General features: G+C 40.0%; 1 protein-coding gene across 1 annotated transcript; it reads left to right on the plus strand.

Moving 5' to 3' along the window:
* The first annotated feature begins 14,117 nt into the window (after positions 1–14,117).
* Positions 14,118–20,225, plus strand: LOC127153451 (uncharacterized). Its single transcript, XM_051094504.1, has 5 exons — positions 14,118–14,163; positions 17,069–17,359; positions 17,614–17,898; positions 18,831–18,947; positions 19,762–20,225. Exons 1-5 carry the CDS (start codon positions 14,118–14,120, stop codon positions 20,223–20,225), a joined length of 1,203 nt encoding a protein of 400 aa, XP_050950461.1.

Raw genomic sequence — 20,225 nt, forward strand, 5'->3', positions numbered from 1 at the left:
TTTTGCAAGGGACCAGAAATTGTAAACAAAACCACACATGTGCTAAGGTCATCCATTCATTGGTTCATCCATTCAACTGTACTAGAGTTTGTTTGGAACTGGACCGAGACCCTCTTCAGCTGGCTCTCGGTACAGTTGTTTGGTCCGGACTAAAGTGCGATTGCTCCATTTACACCTGCCCAAAAGATCTGTACCAAGGGAGGAAATGAACTTAAGTTTGATTCAATCAAACCAAGACAGGTGTGAATACACCCTTAAAGTGAACCAGAAAAGAAACCTCAGTCCTTTTTTAAGTACTATTAGATTGTAAGAAGATTTTGTATAGTAGATTGAACATTTGGTAACACTTTATTTTGATAGTCCACTTTAGACATTCGACTAACAGTAAGTAACTTTGCAACTACATGTCAACTAGTCATTAGAGTATTAGTAGACTGTCTGCTTAATATCTTCTAACACTCTTCTAAATTTTTCTAATTTTTTTAAACTAATTCTACTAACCCTAAACCTAACCTAACAGTCTGCTCTGAGAGTTAGTAGATATGTAGTTGCAAATTAATTGAGAATTAGTTGACATGTAGTTGCAAAGTTACTTATAGTTAGTAGAATGTCTAAAGTGGACTATCAAAATAAAGTGTAACCAAACATTTGAAGGGCTCAACGAACTAGGTGTAAAAACACCCTAAATCACACCTATGGGTGTTTTTACACCTAGTTTGTTGAGCCCTGCAACCCATCTCGGAGCGGTTCAGCTCATATATGTGAAGAAACATGATCTTAGACCCCCATAAAAAGACCCAAAAGCGAACTGTACTCAGACCACCTCCAGAGGTTCGGTTCATTTGTGGTTCGATTTCCTTGTGAATTGTGAAAGCAATGAGGTCCCAGTACGCTTTGTGTGGATGAACATAACAGTAATATTGTCACAATCACCAGCTGGAGTGCCCTCTACAGGAGTTCAAGGGCACTCCAGCCCGGACTCTGTGCTCTCAACCCACCATGCTTTACTCTTGTCTCTATGTGTCTTGTTCTGATTGGTTCCCCTGTTCCATGTGTCCCCTTCCCATTGGTTTGTTTTGTCATGTGCTCCCTCATGTTTGGTATTTAAGTCTCTCACTCACTCTTCTGTTTGCTGATCATTGTATAGCCAAGTTCCTAGTTCCTGTGTTTTCCTAGTTTGCCTTAGTGTTTTCGTTCTGTCTTGACTACATCTGTAAATAAAGCTGCACTTGGATCCACACCTCAGCCCTCTCAGTCGTCTATCGTTACAGAACGATCAGCCACACAGATCCAGCAGCTTAATCCCCAGCCATGGACCCAGTTGACCAGCTTCTGCATCTGTTGACAGAGAGACTCATCTATTGAGGATTACGTCTACCAGTTCTGCAAACTATGCCACCAGGTACCGTTTTTTGATAAGGTTGTGTTTAAGATTCCGTTTTGGACTTAATGAGCCCATTAAATCTTGGTTCCCTGAAGGAAAATTCAATTGTAGTTTAAAGATTTTTATGGACTATGCACTAATTGTGAGCGGTTCTGCATTCACTGTGGATATCGCTGAGGAACATAGCACTACACTGGAGCTTTGTCACAAAATGGCTGCCGACACAGAAGTGGTTTGCAAAATGGCCGCCAGCTCAGAAACTTTCCACAGAATAGCCACCATTCCTGAGCCTGCTCATATCAGGTCAGCAGCACTTCCTGAGTCAAGTCAAGCAGCACTTCCTGAGCCAAGTCAAGCAGCACTTCCTGAGCCATTCCACAAGCCTCACGTCATGTCTGTCAACCCAGAGCCATTGCACAAGATGTCCACCAGCCCAAAGCCTGTTCACAAAATGGCCGCCCTTCCAGGGTCTGCTCACAAGATGGCCGCCCTTCCAGGGTCTGCTCACAAGATGGCCGCCCTTCCAGGGTCTGCTCACAAGATGGCCGCCACGCCAGAGCCCGTCGCTAAGATGGCCGCCACGCCAGAGCCTCTGCATAAGATGGCCGTCATGCCAGAGCCACTGCACAAGATGGCCGTCACGCCAGAGCCTGTCCACAAGATGGCCACTGTCTCCCAGCCGTACCACAAGAGGGCCGCCATCCTAGAACCCTCGGCCAGCACTTGGACACCGCCTGTGGTCATGATGGCCCATGTGCTGGATCCACCCCTAATGACGGTATGGGCAGCTAAAGTTGCACTCCTTCATGCCGCGGCGGCTACCCCGGGGTCAAGTCAGGCTTTCAAGTGAAGTCAAGACACAGAGTCAAGTCAAGACACAGCTGTCATTCTCCACGAGTCAAGTCACGTTACGGCTGTTGTTTAGGAGTCAAGTCCCATTACAGCGGATTTCCATGAGCCAAGCCAGGCTACAGCAGATCCTCATGAGCCAAGTCAAGTTGCTGCTGTTATTCCAGAGTCCAGTCAAGCTTCCAAGTCCAGTCAAGCTTCCAAGTCCAGTCAAGCTTCCAAGTCCAGTCAAGCTTCCAAGTCCAGTCAAGCTTCCAAGTCCAGTCAAGCTTCCAAGTCCAGTCAAGCTTCCAAGTCCAGTCAAGCTTCCAAGTCCAACAACGTCAAAGCGGTCGTTCCTGAGTCAAGCAACATCATAGCCGTGGTTCCTGAGTCCAGCAAGGTAACAGCCATAGTTCCTGAGTCAAGTAAAGTCAATGATCTTCACAAGTCAGTTCAAGTCACCGCTGGTCTTCACGTGTCAGATCAAGTCACCGCTGATCTCCATGAGTCAAAGCAGTTCACTACTGATCTTCACGAATAAAGTCAAGTCACAGCCAATCCCCACAACCCAAGTCAAACCACAGCTGTTCCATCAAAGTCAAGTCACAGCTGTTCCCTCAAGGTCAAGTCAAGTCACAGCTGCTCCCTCAAAGCCAAGTCAAGTCACAGTTGTTCCAGCCAAGCCAAGTTAGGCTACTGCTGTTCCACTAAGGCCAAGTCAAGTCACAGCTGTTCCACTAAAGCCAAGTCACGTCTCGCTCGAGCGTCCAGAGCTAGGTCACGTCTCGCTCGAGCGTCCAGAGCTAGGTCACCTCTCGCCCGAGCGCCCAGAGCCAAGTCACGTCTCGCCCGAGCGCCCAGAGCCAAGTCACGTCTCGCCCGAGCGCCCAGAGCCAAGTCACGTCTCGCCCGAGCGCCCAGAGCCAAGTCACATCTCGCCCGAGCGCCCAGAGCCAAGTCATGTCTAGTCTGATCTGCCAGAGCCACGCCATGTCTCATCTGACCTGCCAGAGCCATGGCATGTCTTGATCGCCAGTGTGATGGACACTCCTCTGATGTCAGTACAGGATGCAGAGCCTTCACTCCCAAGCCACGCAGAGCCGACGCTCCCAAGCCACGCAGAGCTGACGCTCCCAAGCTTCACACCTTCCAGCCCGGTGGGCATCCCATTGCCTACTGCTCTACCTGAGATTGCAATCGCCATTTTGAGTGTGTGGGCTGCACACTACATCCCAGAGGCTTCGTCTGTCCATGAGTCTGTTCACGAGTCGGCTCCAGAGGCCTCCCCTGTTCACGAGTCTGCTCCAGAGGCCTTGTCTGTCCACGAGTCTGCTCCAGAGGCCTCGTCAGTCCATGAATCTGTTCACAAGTCTGCCCCTGAGACCACGTCAGATCTCAAGCCTGCTCCAGAGCTCCCGTCTGATCTCAGGCCTGCTCCAGAGCTCCCGTCTGGTCTCAGGTCTGCCCCAGAGGTCCCGTCTGGTCCCAAATCTGCTCCAGAGGCCTTCCCTGTCGGAGAAGCCATGCCAATGCCTCCAGAGGTGTCAGCGCCAGCTGTGGAACCTCTTATGGAGGGGGCGTTTCCCTTTAAACTCTCTGTTTCTCCCTTTATTCTGTCTGCCTCCTCTGTCCCTGTTCTCCCTAGGTCCCAATTCATGATGCGGGTTCCTGTTCTGCCCTGGAGGGCCCCGGCACCTCCTGTTCTACCCTGGAGGGCCCCGGCGCCTCCCCCTCTGCCTCAGCCTCCACCCTGGAGGGCTTCTGCACCTCCTGCTCTGACTCTGGCTCCGCCCTGGAGGGCTCCTGCGCCTCCTGCGCCGCCTCCGGCTCTGCCCTGGAGAGCTCCTGCATCTCCTGCTCTGCCGCCGGCTCCGCCCTGGAAGACCCCGGCGCCTCCGGCTCCGCCCTGGAGGGCTCCTGTGCCTCCTGCTCTGCCTCCGGCTCCGCCCTGGAGGGCTCCTGCGCCTCCTGCTCCGCCTCCTACTCTGCCCTGGAAGGCTTCCTCCCTACCGATTCTGCCTCAGTCTCCTGGCCCTCCCACCGCTCCCCAGGACTGTTTTGCTGTTGGAGCGTCTGGAAGCCGCTCCTTAGGGGGGGGGCTATGTCACAATCACCAGCTGGAGTGCCCTCTACAGGAGTTCAAGGGCACTCCAGCCCGGACTCTGTGCTCTCAACCCACCATGCTTTACTCTTGTCTCTGTGTCTTGTTCTGATTGGTTCCCCTGTTCCATGTGTCCCCTTCCTATTGGTTTGTTTTGTCATGTGCTCCCTCATGTTTGGTATTTAAGTCTCTCACTCACTCTTCTGTTTGCTGATTGTTGTATAGCCAATTTCCTAGTTCCCGTGTTTTCCTTCCTGTGTTTTCCTAGTTTGCCTTAGTGTTTTCGTTCTGGACTGTTTCTGTGTTTTGTTGAATCTTGCTGCCAGCCCTGACCTTTTCGCCTGATTTCTGGATTACTCTTTCGGAATTACCCTGTTTGTTCCCATTTGCCGGTATTCACCCCTGCCTGTCTTGACTACATCTGTAAATAAAGCTGCACTTGGATCCACACCTCAGCCCTCTCAGTCGTCCATCGTTACAAATATGCTTAAGGTTAAACTATCAGTTTAGTATTTGTATATATATATATTTAGGGGCCAGGCACTGAAGGTGCTAAGGCACCTACTGTATGTGTTGCCGTTTCTATTGTTATCTTTAGGGGCCAGGCACTGAAGGTGCTAAGGCACCTACTGTATGTGTTGCCGTTCCTATTATTATCATTAGGCGCCAAGCACCGAAGGTGCGAAAGCATCTATTGTATCTGTTGACATTCTTCTGCAGCCCATAGAACCGCTTGTGGGACAGTTATGAAATGTGGCACACTGACAGAGGACAGTCCCAACATTAACCATAGAGTCATTCCGTGTCTTATTTTTACACAGAGATTTTTAGTTGTATTCGTAAAATCTGTTGACTTTAGCTATCTTTGTTGCATTATGTGCCAGTGGTGACCGTTTAAAATTGGGGAAACAGCACTAAGATTTTCTCCAAAGTTTGCATGCCTGTAACTCAAGTAGTTTTAAATGGGTAAACATTAAATTCTCCAAAGCTGTTCACCAAAATAATAATTAGGATTTATATTTGAAATCACCAATTAAATCTGACAACAGCTGTCTCACAAATGTTCTTATTCTCAAACAGTGTTAAAGTTTTTTTTTTTTTTTAATTTCTCTCTCTCTCTCTCTCTCTCTCTCTCTCTCTCTCTCTCTCTCTCTCTCTCTCTCTCTCTGTCTCTGTGTGTGTTGCGCATGTGCGGAGCGACTGGGAGGATTGCGTGAGTGTTTGGTGGAGTGGCGGCTTGTTTGAGTGAGTTTTCATTCCTTTTTCTCTACTATTCTGAAAAGTTAGTTTGCTGTACGGTAGAATTAATCGAGGGTTGTGAAGATGCCGACAGATTCCGATGGGTTTGCTACCCTGTCAGCCCGGCATGGTTGTAAATGTTTACCGGACGAATCAATTACTGTTGAAGACTGTTTGACTGCTATTAGTGGTGAAATAGGTGCTCGTAACATTTTGTTGGCATCTAGAATGAACAAGGCTGTCGTTGTGTTTTTGAGGGAAGAGTCTATGGTTCACCATTTAGTGGAAGTTGGTTTATCCATTCGTGATTTTTTTTTGCCTGTTTTGCCGTTGTCAAGTCCTTCAAAGAGAGTAACTCTTTCTAATGTGCCTCCGTTCATTTCAAATGATTCACTTGAGCGCTTACTTAGCCGCTACGGTAAAATTATGATGCCGATTAAAATGATTCCGCTTGGTGTCAAAAATCCAGATTTAAAACATGTGATGTCTTTTAGACGCCAAACCGCTATGATTTTGAATGCTGAATTTCAACATTTGGACGTCTCCGCGAAACTGACTTTGGAAGGTAAAGATTACGTAATTTTTATCAGCACGGAATCAATGAGATGCTTCTCCTGTGGGGTCTACGGACATACAAAATTGAAATGTACTAATAATAAGGTGACTGAACAAAATGAGACTGAGCCTAGAACACCTTCGGAGCAAGTGGCTCCAGCCATTGTAAATGGTAACCAGGATGGCAGTGACAAAACTGATGAGCGGGCTGAATCGGTTTCATTGTCAAAAGGCAATGAAAACCCGAAAGAGGACGCATTGATCAGTCACACTGTGAATGCGGGAAAGTGTTCCGTGAACACTAATGAATGCGTTGATGTTCGCAGTGCAGCGAGCGGTGAACCTGAGACCGTCGCTGCGGGAAACATTGACTCAGCGCACCCCATGGAGCCTGATGAGCTCGTGGGAGTCGGAGAGTCTCGGGACTCGCAAGCATCGGTTGGCCTGTCACAGGTTGATGTGGATCTGCTATCTGAGGGAGGTGAGGCTCAGTCTGCAGATATAAATTCTGACAGTGAGGAATCTGATGTTGGTGATTATTTCACTGATGTCAGTTCCCAAGGAAGTTCTGCAGAGAAAAAACAGAACTTACAAATGAAACCACCTTATTATACAGTACAACAGATTAATGATTTTCTCAATGATACTTTTAACCAGCGAAGACCAAAACTAGAGAAGTATTTCTCTGATTTGCAACCGTTCGTTGATTCTTGCGCTTTGGCTATGAGAAAAGCTACATTGGAAGAGCTTGACCAGCCTAAAAGATACAGACTAAGGAAGCATGTCAGTGCTGTCAAAAAAAGACTAAAAAAATAAGATAATGTATTTTGAGGTGATTTATTATTATTATATTTTTTGCTTATTTTTATCTTTCATTATGACAACCATGAACATTGGGACTTTTAATGTTAATGGTTGTCGGTGCACAAAGAAGAGAGCTGCTCTATTTGATTATCTGCGGCTAAAACAGGCAGATGTTATTTTGTTGCAAGAAACGCATACAGATCAGCAAAATCAAGCACAGTGGTATAGTGATTGGAAGGGCAGTGTTTTATTAAGCCATGGTACAAACCTTAGTGCAGGTGTTGCCATTCTTTTTTCTCCATGTGTCAGTATGCAACCAGATGTGGTTGAAATAATACCTGGTCGGATTTTGAGAGCTGATATTGTTTTTGGGGATGCTCATTTTTCCTTTATTAATGTGTATGCACCAAACGTTGGTCAAGACCGAATCTCCTTTTTTAAAACACTTTCTGATGCCTTATTACAGTGTCCTCAGGGAAATATTATTGTACTTGGTGGAGATTTTAATTGTACTGTTGATTCAGTTTTGGACAGGAATCATGATGAACCTCACTATTCTTCTGCTGAGAGTTTAAGGAAATTAATTAATGAACATAATTTAGTTGATGCGTGGAGGGAGGCCTCTCCTGGAGTTAGACAGTACACATGGTTAAAAACTAATTCCAATAATATATCGGGGGCTAGGCTTGATCGGTTTTATGTTGAAAAGGGGAATAGAGGTAGGTTTTTTAGTAGTTCAATTATGCCATCTTTTCTGTCAGATCATCACTATGTGTCTATTGTAGTTTCTGTTTCTCTTTCTAAATCTTATAAATCACATTGGCGCTTTAATAATAGATTATTACAGGACTGCACTTTCATTCACTCTTTTAATCTTTTCTGGAAAGCTTGGAGAGAGGAGAGAAGTAATTTTCAGTCACTGAGTCAATGGTGGAATGTTGGTAAAACACAAATCAAGACTTTTTGCCAGCAGTACACAGTACATAGTACTGGAATGCTTAAAGCAAGAATGAAGTCCCTTGAACAAGCTATCCTTGGGGGAAGCAGTGACTGTACCCGTGATAATTCAGCGTTGACTGACTCTGTTATAAATGACAAACTTCTTTTGAAGAATTTATTGGAGGAACGAGGAAAAACTGCTTTTCTGAGGACTAGATTTGCACAGCTAAATGATATGGATGCTCCTACTTCTTCTTTTTTGGTCTTGAAAAAAAGCCAAGGGAACAGAAGAGTTTCCATCAGTTGAAAATACCAGGGGTCGGTGTGATAACAGATCAACAGGAAATTCAATCTTATGCTCTTTCTTTTTATGAAGATTTGTACTGTTCTGAATTATGCGATGATACAGCAGTTGACACTCTTTTATGTGACTTATCCAAATTAACGGAGGAAGAACGAAATGACTTGGACAAGCCTTTGACTTTTGGAGAGATTTCACAAGCTGTTCAGGAAATGTGCTCTGGGAAGTCACCTGGATTGGATGGGCTTACAGTGGAATTTTTCAAGTCTTTCTGGAATGTACTTGGACAGGACATGTACAAAGTCTTTCTTGAATGCATCGATCAAGGCACCCTTCCTTTGAGTTGTCGAAGGGCAATTCTGTCATTAATCCCGAAAAAGGGGGATCTTGGGTATCTGAAGAACTGGCGTCCGGTGTCACTGTTATGTGTTGATTTCAAGATTTTATCTAAATCTCTGACTAATAGACTCAAGAAATATATGGCATCAGTCATTCATACGGATCAAACATTTTGTGTTCCCAAAAGGACAATTTTTGATAATTTGTTTTTAATGAGAGATATGATTACAGTAGCAAAAATGCACAATTTGGACATTGGTTTTCTTTCATTAGATCAAGAAAAAAGCGTTCGACAGGGTTGATCACCAGTATCTATCCAAAACTCTGGAAGCTTTTGGTTTTGGTCCTTATTTTGTATCCCTCATCAAAATGTTATATAATGAAATCTATAGTATGTTGAAGATTAATGGTTCCTTAACTAGGCCCTTCTCTGTAACCAGGGGAATAAGGCAAGGGTGTCCTCTTTCTGGCCTTTTGTATGCAATTTCTATTGAACCTCTATTAGTCTTACTCAGGAGACAGTTAAGTGGTTTTAGTATTTCTAATAACCCCAGTGTGGACTCAGTCAAACTTACAGCTTATGCTGATGATGTAACAGTAGTTTTAAAAGATTCAGAAGATGTTACGAGATTGATTTCTTCTTTAAATACGTATCAGCAAGCTTCATCTGCACGCATTAATTGGGAGAAATGTGTATCTTTGCTTTTGGGTGACTGGCAGGGTGCAGGACCTCCTAAACTGCCACAACAATGTAGTTGGGCCAGAGATGGTTTTAAAATTCTTGGTCTGCATTTTGGGACTAATTGCTACACAGAAAAGAACTGGGAAGGGTTAGCTGATAAAGTAATTCATAGGATTCAGAAGTGGCGTTGGATTCTTCCACATCTCTCTTTTAGGGGGAGATGTTTGGTTGTTAATAATCTAGCAGCTTCAATGCTATGGCATAAATTTACTGTACTAGATCCTCCAAAAGAATTACTTTCTGGAATCCAAAAAGCATTTGTTAATTTTTTTTGGCATGGTTACCATTGGCTCCCTCCAGGTATCCTTTATCTTCCTGTAGCTGAGGGAGGCCAAGGACTAATACATTTGGAATCCAAAGTCTCAGCAATGAGGCTACAATCATTACAAAAACTTCTGTTTAGTCCAGATCCTGTTCCTTGGATTGTGTTTGGTTCATATATACTCAAGAAAGTTGGAGGATTTGGTTTTGATAAACAGTTGTTTCTAATGCAGAAGACTTTAGTGGAAAAAGTGTATTCTTTACCTTTCAGTTTCTATTTAGGGTTGATTAAATCTTGGAATTGTTTTAAAATATTGAGACATGAAGATGAGCATTATGGTGTTTTAGAGCCTCTGTTTTTTAATCCTCTTTTTCAATTATCGGCCAACGTGTCATCATGCTTAGTCTTTAAATTTCTGAATGCTGGGTTAACAAAAGTCATGGATTTAATTGATGTAGAGAATGGCCAATGGAGAACTGTACATGCAATTGCTGATCAAGTTGGGGTAAATTCAGTAAGAATTGTGGAGGGATTTGTGAGGAATCTTAAGGCATCTTTCCCTCAGATTTTCATTTCCTTTATTGATAATGTTCTTCTGAATGGTTTTATATCTCAGCCTTTTCCTGAGTTTAAGGTAGTTGCAAAACACTGTGAATCTGACGAAAACAGCCAGACAAAATTGCTGAAAGGTTATGATGCTTTGTTTTTCCATTGTATTGGGAGAAAAATGTTATATCATATTTGTGTAAAGACTGCACATTGTGGACAATTGATGCAAAGACCGGACACTAAATGGAGGTCTTGTCCAGTGGAGGATATTACATTGTATTATAGCCTCAAATTCTTTTGTGTCTAAAATTAATGTGACTGTTTTGCCAGTATGTCCTTTTTGTAATGCCCTTGACAATGTGTTGCATATGTTTTGTGAGTGTTCTAGACTCAACTCATTATTTGCAATATTAGAGAAAATTATTGTAAGACTGGGTTTTACATTTTCTAATACTCTATTTATTTTGGGTTGCAGATACACGAGATCTTGTCAGCAACAGTGTACACTTGTCAACTTTTTATTAGGACAAGCTAAACTTGCAATTTTAAAATCTCATCAGTGTAAAAATTCTGGTGAAAATGTGAATTTAATAACTCTGTTTAAGTCTTTAGTGGAGTCAAGAGTGGTGATTGAATATACTTATTATCAACATACTAATAATGTACTTTATTTTGAATGGAAATGGGGTGCTAGGGGAGCGTTGGTGACTGTGTGTGATTCAGGGAATTTGGTTTTCAATTGGTAATGTTTAGGAATCTTGTTTCTGGTTAAAATGTGTTTGTAAGTTTTCAATGTTTATCACAATTAAAGTGTGTTAAAAGTCAAAGTCTCTCTCTCTCTCTCTCTCTCTCTCTCTCTCTCTCTCTCTCTCTCTCTCTCTCTCTCTCTCTCTCTCTCTCTCTCTCTCTCTCGCACTAGGGATGGGTGGAGACTAATTTCGATCTGATGCAATACTTCCAAGGCCAGCATTTTTGATGTACAATCCAAACTGATACCTCTAAAAATCCTATCTATTTTATTCTTATTTGTAAGAATAAAATGGGTGATTATACATACATAGCATTATATTTGAAAATCATTTTTTTTTTTTGTATTTTCTTTTTAAACATTTAATATGTCTTAATTGTAAATTGTTAGGTTATGTTTTTTTTTTAAATGTTATATTTAAAAAAAAAAAAATACTTACATTTTACCTTTAGCTTCTTACTGGGGCAGTTTAACCTCAAGGGTATGTGCACCTCTGTACAACTGATAAGCATTGTTCTTGGCTGCCTTTCCCAAACGCATGGTGAGGCTCTTTATTATAACAGTTTCTTATGATCTCAGAGTTTATGATCTACTTATGCTTGTGATGCTATTGGCAAAAACAGCCCTGTTTGAATAAGCGCTTTGAGCGTAACGTCAGCAGCGAACGCTCTGTGATTGATTGCTTATGTCTTTCGACATTTGTGTACATGCAGATGAGCATAGCAGTTCTACCTTATACAAATATTCGCTAACGTAGTTTATTTTTGCACTTCAGACCTTATTTCACGCATTAAATTGTGAAATGTATAAGTAAAATACATTTTAAAATACCATGGATCGCTATTTTTTATATGAGGGTCGATTCTTTCGAAACGCAACCTCAAAAGTATCCTTTAGGATCGATCCGCCCATTCCTAGAGTGCACAGTCTTTGTACAAAAGTCTTTGAATTCACTCAAAAAGAAGTGTAAAAGAATTGTTCATTAATTTGTTGTTATGTCAGTTAAACAGTTTTAGCAAGATAATGTCAAAGTTGAAACCCCAAAATGTAAAAGATGAGTTAGAGAATGACGTAAACAGAAAATCTCACCTTGAGGAACTTGACGATGTCAAAGTCCGGATACAAACTTGTGAGCAATGATGATGATTATGGTCTGCACTTGCTTGTGAACCGCCAAATGAGAGAAACGATCCATTATTAAGAAACAAAACAAGGCTGAACTCTGGAGTCTTGAATGTTATTAATCGCAAAATGTGCTGTGTTTGACAAATGAATACAATTAGCAAATATTTGTTTGCAAGGTTTTCTGGTTCACCTCGAAGCGGTTAGGGTACTGTGTGCAAAGTGATTATTTACTTGTCAAAAGTTCACCTTCAACCGTCTGGCATTGTGGTGTCCAGATATAGGGTATGGCTCGGGTCCAAAATTTAAAACACGCGGAAGTCCATAACATCGATGTTGAAACACGCACGTAGTATTCGTCCACATTTAGCCAAACTTGCTACTGTTTCGTATGTAATATCCAACATCAAATTCATGTGAGTTTCCACCTAATGCGCCCATATTGTAGACATATTACCTCCTGCGTTTTCATATATATTTTCATATATCTGTAATATTTTATACAAATACGTTTTAGGACCTACACATATAGCATAGATAACTTACAGACAGTTCTATATTGCCGCATGCAGGTGTAATTTTGTTGTACTTTTTTATCTACTACCTCACTGCTTTCCTATATGTTTTTTCTACAGATGTAAACAACCTTAAAAATGAAACTACAGCATTTGACCACTAGAGGGACTGATCATATTTCCACATAAATTATGCTTTTAATGTGCTATGTACTTATAGCCTTTAGGCAACTCTTTACTGTTGCTATATTGCTTTTATTAGAAAAATGTATTGAAAATGTTCACCACTTCTTAAACATTAACAACTTTAAACAACTTTTTGACTGAACTGGTAACATAGCCTATCTACATAAATAGTACACAAGCAGTGTACATATTATTGGCCTAATGTTAGAGCACCATCTAGTGTCCAAACCAGGAATTCGCCTTTCCAAGATTAGCGCCGCAGACCAATATAAACACGAAGTAGATAGCGTTTAGAAACTGTTCACATTGCTAAAGACGGTGTTGAAAATATTTAGTAGCTAATGGTCAAATTTACGTTAAAGGTGAACGTTTTATGAAGTAGAGTTTTGAAATCACATTCCTGAATGTACAGAGAAACTGCAAATATTTCATTGTACAAAATTCATGGTAAATTCACAAATCCCGGCAATTAAGAGAGAATCAACTTGTTTTTATAGCCATTTATACATGTACATTATAATATCATTTAAGTTAATTTCATTGTTTTTTAAAGATAAAAATAAAACCAGCTTTAAATTAACAGACCTTGACCAGCATACATTAAAATAAGCCAAATAAGCAAAGGCATACCTTGAGATGAAGACTTTCCCTTATTTCCCTTAAGACAACACAACAACATATTTGAGAGTAACCGAAGAAAGGATGAACTGAGCAAATATAAAATATAATATGGAGATAAACAGAAGTCATGCAGACATGTTTCTATTATGAATATTTACCTCATTACATTCAAAGAAGCCTAAAATGTTCACCAGTTTGGACTGTAGTTTCAAAATTTTTAAAAATGTTATTATGTTGCAGAAAATAGTGTAAACATTATCTTACCTGATGTTTAGGATTCCCCCTTATGCCAATTTTAAAAAACAAATCCCCAATTAAACAGATATTTTAACATTTTTAATAATGAAAACACCTTCTTATATCTTTAAAGTCTTTATTACATAGTAAATCTCCACTTGTTTTACTTGTCATTTTGTGTTTGATGACAGCAAATCACAACAGCTCCAATCACCAACAGCAGAACAGCAATTAGGCCTACTGGTATAACATATGGAAACCAACTCTGTGCTGTAATGAGAAAAAAATCAAGCAATTTCTGAGTTACGTTGCACCTTTCTATTTTGTTTGTCAGTTTTATAATACACCAGTATTAAAAGTTCACTCAATTGTATTCGTGTAACTTGTTCTCACAGCGCTGGTTATGATTAGCCTATGTTAAAACACTTAAAATACTCACAACAGACAGAAATAAAGACTCTCTTGAATATGGTGCGCCTGTTGCCAGTGATATCAAGGTGATAAAGTCTAGTGTGTTTAGCTCTGATGTGACTGATGTTCAGAGATCCGGTCTTATTTTCCATCTCCAGTGTCCCGCTGAATCTCTCATCAGCTCCATCCAATGTACTAAAGATCCCAGTCCTTCTATCGACTTTTGCTATGATGGAGTCTCCGTGCTCAGACCTCCATACGCAGGGCCGGCCTGTAGGTTTGTGGAGCCCTATAGGCAAGATAATGAAAATGGGGCCCACTAGTGTAAAAAACTGTCAAAGAAATTTGACGAGTGAAGAGAAGGCACATAAAATGACATAACATTTCAATATTTAAGTGTGAATGTGTATTAATTGTATCACATTCAACAAACATATGCAAAAATATAATACAAAAAAAAAAAGGAGTGCAAGTGAGCTTGAGTAAACGGATATACATGAAACACAAATAAAATATAAATGAAGTATACACAAAAACTAAATCAAATAAACAGAGCATAAACAAAATAAACATAGGCCTACTAACATTTATAAATGATAAGAAATGCAGGCTATTCTGCTTGTTTTTAAGGGCTGAGTGAATAAAAAACTTTATTGCATTAGACATTAGATCCAGTTATTTAACATAACATGCTTTTCTATCATTCTTTCATTTCACATAATTAAAAAATAGCATTTATGTGTTACAAGATTTATGTGTTAAGTGAATTCCAAACTCTAAACCGTAACAACAAAATCTGAACTGTAACAAGAAAGGTTTTCAGACTTTATTTACCAGAAATTATAACACTGAGTTTGTTGTGGCTGTAGGGCTGCACAATTATTGTTAATGATTATCAATATATTTTACAGAAAACTGCAGCATGACCTGTGAACAGTTAACATGCAGGAGGCCTAACTATAAATGTTCAAAAAGGTATAAGGATTGATTATAAAATAAACTATGATTAAAAATATTTGACCAAAAAACAAACAAACAAACAAACAAACAAACAACAAAAAAAAAAAAAAAAAAAAAACACTTCTACACTGGAGAAAAAACTTAAAGAAAAGTATTATCATTCCTATTTTTACCCAAAATAATGTGTTGTGAGGATTAGTGAGTGCACACATGTGATGTAATGTTTCATTCATACAGGAAATTCCTATATGGACAAAGCTATATGCTTTTGCGTAGCTGAATAAAACTCAGAGACGTTTTAACTGATGAAACATGGGGACATATCTGTACGATTGCAAATAAACGGTTTATCTGTTCTTTAAGCCATATCGGGTATTTTTATATGAATAAACTATGCAACGCAATGCTAATCAACAGCCTTTATCACTTCGTAGAATACTATATAAAAGTATGTTTTTGCCTCATTCTGTGATGTCAAACCACGTCAGATCACTAACTAACTAACTAACTAACTAAAATAAATAAAATAAAATAAAATAAAATAAAATAAAATAAAATAAAATAAAATAAAATAAATACTCCACTGATGTTAAATGAATTTGGAGCAAAACATTTCATTAAAATGTTCTCTTTAGACAACAGGTTTGTAAACAGACTGAAACATATGCGAAATCCATGCACGCGTTCTGCTAAGGTAAATTTGACGCACAGACTGATTCTTTCAAAGGTTCGAAACATATGCCGCACTGTAAAGCCCTGGTGCGTCACCCTAGTCAGAAGGTGCGTGCGGCTTGAAGTTGTGCTGCGCACACCGACAGGGGTATGACATTAAAGTACCGCAAGAGCGATTTGAAAGCATGCAGAGCTGTCTGCGCTGTATAGCTCTTGTGGTACTTTGATTTTAAACACGGATCTTTCTGCGCAGTGCGCTTCGTGTCGAACGCACCTAAAAATCCAACTGACAACCTCGCGGCCCTAGGCGACCGCCTGTATCGCCTGTTGGACTGGCCGGCACTGTCATGAAGCTTCATCTCGCCATCACTATTTGAAGCAGCGCTGTGCAGACCGATATGAGCGTGATATTTAAATACGAGGATACACTAATACACCATAGACTGTGGGATACACAAATAAGAAACGAAAAGCATCCACAGAAGCTTCTTCTACTTCAATGGATTTTGGCTTACCATCCTTGGTATATCACTAATGCCATCTTCTGGAGTTAATTATTGCCTACATAGCAACATGTCATTCTCGTCGTTAGTCTTGTATTTACTAAAAAAAGGCAGCTTAAGTATTTCCTTTCTTGTCCACTCACACTGCATTCCAGTATGTTCTTTATTCCATATGTTTTTGTTTTGTTTTGTTTTGTTTTGTTTTGTTTTGTTTTGTTTTGTTTTTTTGTTTGTTTGTTTGTTTTGTTTTTTTAATAATCATTATTTCACAAGGTAGCTCCTGATGATTCCTGGCCATATCTACACAAGACAGAGACCAAGTGACTATAAAGCTAAAATCTTCATGGGTGACGTATCTAATAATAGCTACTTCTTCAATACATGAGTCAAACCGAAACCTTCTGTTATGTATACAGAAATGGTTTGATTTGTTTGTTAAAAAAAAAAAAAAAAAAAAAAAAAAAGAAACAGCTTTTGCATTACTATATTCAAACGTGGTTTGTGTGAGTGCGATCTGCTTGATGGCTACAGAAAAACCATCTTAGTGACCATCCTAAGACCATTTCACACTTTACGAGCAAATTATTGAATATGCAATAAAATATTTGAAATTATATTGTAGCAAAAAATATTATAGAAGAGAATATTTATAACCAATGCATGCAAGAAGAGCCTGTACATGTGTAGTCAGTGGGTGGTGCTCAAATATTATTAGTGGATGAATCACACACAGTTTAACACCCTCCTTTTAGTTTACAATCTGTCACATACATGTTCACATACTTCAAGTGCTGTTTGCTGAAAATGGTTCACAAGTTTGTTTTGTTCTGCTTGTGGCTTTTTGTTGGTAAGTTACAATCATATTATTTTTTTGTAGTTATAGTTTAGTTACTGTAGTTACTAGTGTCTGTGCCTGTTTACACGCATAAGCGGAGTATGTTTTCAGAAATCAACGCCTTTAAAGATTGAACCAGGCTGCAGTTTTGTTCTGTGTGGAAGTAAATCAACAACTCTGTGATTGTTCATTATGTGTGTTTGCTGATACAGATGCAGTGAAGTCAGTGTCAGTGCTGGAGGGAGATTCAGTCACTGGTCTTACTGAAATGATGGATTATGATCTGATTCTGTGGAGCTTTGGAACTGAAAACACTTTAATAGCTCAAATCAATGTAATTAATGAGGGCATCACTGTGTATGATGATGTTCTTGATGGGAGATTCAGAGACAGACTGAAGCTGGATCATCAAACTAGATCTCTGACCATCACAAACACCACAATTCAACATGCTGGACTCTATAAACTACAGACCAACTGTGTGAGCAAGAATTTCTCTCACTGTTTATGGTGAGTTAAATATTTTATTTACCTTTAAAGTAAATGTTTGTTAATATTTCAATTATTTTGATTATTGATTAATAACATAGCTAACTAATTTTAATTAAGCATAGTTTTCTTCTTAGTTACTTGTCCGTATGTGTAATAATCTTTTATAATTGCGGAGAGAGGACTGAAGATTGCTGTCATAAGACACTCACTGACTGACTGATGCTGCAATACACACACTGATCTAGTCTTATTTCATGTTTTTCAGCTCATCTGCCTCTTCCTGATATATTTATCAGAGACTCTTTTTCATCATCTTCATCATATTGTTCATTGGTGTGTTCAGTGGTGAATGTGAGTGATGTGACTCTCTCCTGGTACAAAGGAAACAGTTTATTGTCCAGCATCAGTGTGTCTGATCTCAGTATCAGTCTCTCTCTACCTCTGGAGGTGGAATATCAGGATAAAAACACCTACAGCTGTGTGATCAACAATCCCATCAGCAACCAGACCACACATCTGGACATCAGCAAACTCTGTCACATATGTTCAGGTAAACAACGCTGATATAAGCATCTATTCACTAAATTAATTTGCTGATTTTACTGAAGGATCCTTCACTGCAAACTATTGTGTTGTGTTTAAATTTTATGTTTGTTTTTAATTTCATTTATAATCATTTATTTACATAATCATTTAATAATCATTTTATAATCATTAATCATTCACATAATTCATATTTAATTATTTATTTGATTATTTAAGTATTTATCATTTATTCATTTACTCATATATATATTGTTCATTTATATTATTCATTTATATGTTTTTATATTTTATATTTCTTATTATTTTCCTTGCTTATGCATTTTCATTATTGTTCAGTTCCATGATTGCAGGGTTTCATGAATTGTTTGGTCTAAGAAATAGATAACGGGGATGTTTATGGAAATTCAAGGTTTATGGGATGTTGAATCTGTTTGATATATCATTGTTCTTTGAGCTGTACTCCCCAGACGAAGTCTGAACATTGAGACATACGCAACTAAACTGTTCAATAAATTCTATTATACCTTTTTTACCATCATCACTTCGTCTCCTGCTTCTGCTCTTTTCTGGCTTTCATCGATCAACTTCATAACTGACAGAAACCTGCTCGTTAGTGGGGTTGGGGTAACTACAGCTTGCTGACTAGTTGTTCCGTTACCAAAAGACTGATATATTTCTGACGGGATCTGGTGTCCGGGGCTGGATCCTGATTGTCTGGTGTGGGGACCTGATCTAACATTACTGAGACAGATAACTTAAGATGCTATTAAAAAAAGATTAATGAAATGATAAATGAGCTTCTGTTATCATTAAGCCTAGCCTACTTAAGACTTTCTAAACAGGCTAACAGTTTAGTAAAAAGTTGAGTTTTGAGTTCGTCAGGACATTAAAGTCTTCGTATTAAAAGTCACAGTTTATTTATTTATTTATTTACAGAAGTCCACATCCATTGTTTCGCTACTGTTGAAACCGATTGGCTCCGATTGGTCGTCACTGTACTGATGGGCGTGGCTGCTGTTGTTCTTCTGGTCAGTGACATCAGATCTGCTAGAGGTTAAAAGAAACATAAATTAAATAGATATAAGATATAAATATTATGAGATGTACTAAGAGTTTTAATCGTACAGATGAAAAAATGTGTGGTTTAACCGTTTACTGATGGTGAAACGAAGCTTTGCTTACCAATGCTTTCCTCTGAACTCGATTAGACAGGTTCATTACTCAAATGTGGTGTATTGGGGTTATCTGGTGGCCAAAACAATAAATATTATTTAATGTTTCATTTTATTTTTTAATACAATGCATTGTATATTTCTTTTTGTCAATTACACTGTTTTCAGTTTTTATACATTTTTTGTTGCTATTTTCATTCAGTTCATCTTCACTTCATCCCTTGTTCAAGAAAGGTGGAGTCCCAAAGGCACTTGATGATGTGGCAACATCGGCGAAAATTAAGTTTAAGCCAAGGAAGTCAAGAAGCATGGGGAAGTGTCCAGCAAGTTCCAACTCCAACATCAGGGGGAAGTTATAACTCTAATTGAGAACCCGTCCCCCAAAAAAATGCCTAGGGAAGCCTCTCTCACTGACATGAGCAACATATCCAGGACAGAGAAATAGGCAGACGAATGGTTGAGAAAAACAGAGGGATCAGGCTTACCAGTAAAGTTCAAGGCCTGGCTGTTTTAGCATGGCCTGCTATCAAGACTCTTGTGACTACTGACAATTTATGAAGTGCCTGTGACATCTGTGGAAGTAGTCAAGAGGCAAGTGAATAAACAGCTCCGCAGGTGGCTCAGAATTCCACCAAGCTTCACGTCAGTAGGGCTATGCATTAGGTCTTGTCTGTTACAGCTACCCCTATCATCAGTGGGTGAAGAGTTTAAGGTGGCAAAGTGCAGGGCTGTGATGATGTGCAAAGACTCCTGCAATGAAAAGGTCAGAGATGCAGGCATCATCACAAGATCAGGACACAAGTGGGCAGCTGACACATCAGTGGCACAGGCCAAGAGTATGCTGAAGTTGAAAGACATCATTGGAAACCGTGCATGGGAAGACAAGGACTCCGATCAGTGTATGACACTCTTGCACAGTGTTCCCCACTTGCACAGGTGGGGAATGAGGGAGGACTCGCTGTGCAGTTTATATGGGGGTAGAGGCACATTGGCGCACATGCTGGCAGGGTTCAAGACTGCATTTAGCCAGGGGAGATATAGATGGCACCACAAGGTCCTCAGTGCACTGGCTAACATCTTGGAGCAGGAGAGACGGAAAAAGCACCAGAACCACACTGTAAAAAGTGATAGACTATTAAACTGTGTCAACAGATTATAA

This window comes from Labeo rohita, chromosome 22 (assembly GCF_022985175.1).
Source record: "Labeo rohita strain BAU-BD-2019 chromosome 22, IGBB_LRoh.1.0, whole genome shotgun sequence".
NCBI lineage: Eukaryota > Metazoa > Chordata > Actinopteri > Cypriniformes > Cyprinidae > Labeo > Labeo rohita.

Coding starts and splice junctions, on each gene's coding strand:
- LOC127153451 (XM_051094504.1), top strand. CDS start 14,118: ATGGAGTCTCCGTGCTCAGACCTCCATACGCAGGGCCGGCCTGTAG. Junction 17,899..18,830: donor ACTCTGTCACATATGTTCAG/GTAAACAACGCT, acceptor ATTTATTTACAG/AAGTCCACATCCATTGTTTC. Junction 18,948..19,761: donor TGACATCAGATCTGCTAGAG/GTTAAAAGAAAC, acceptor CCCTATCATCAG/TGGGTGAAGAGTTTAAGGTG.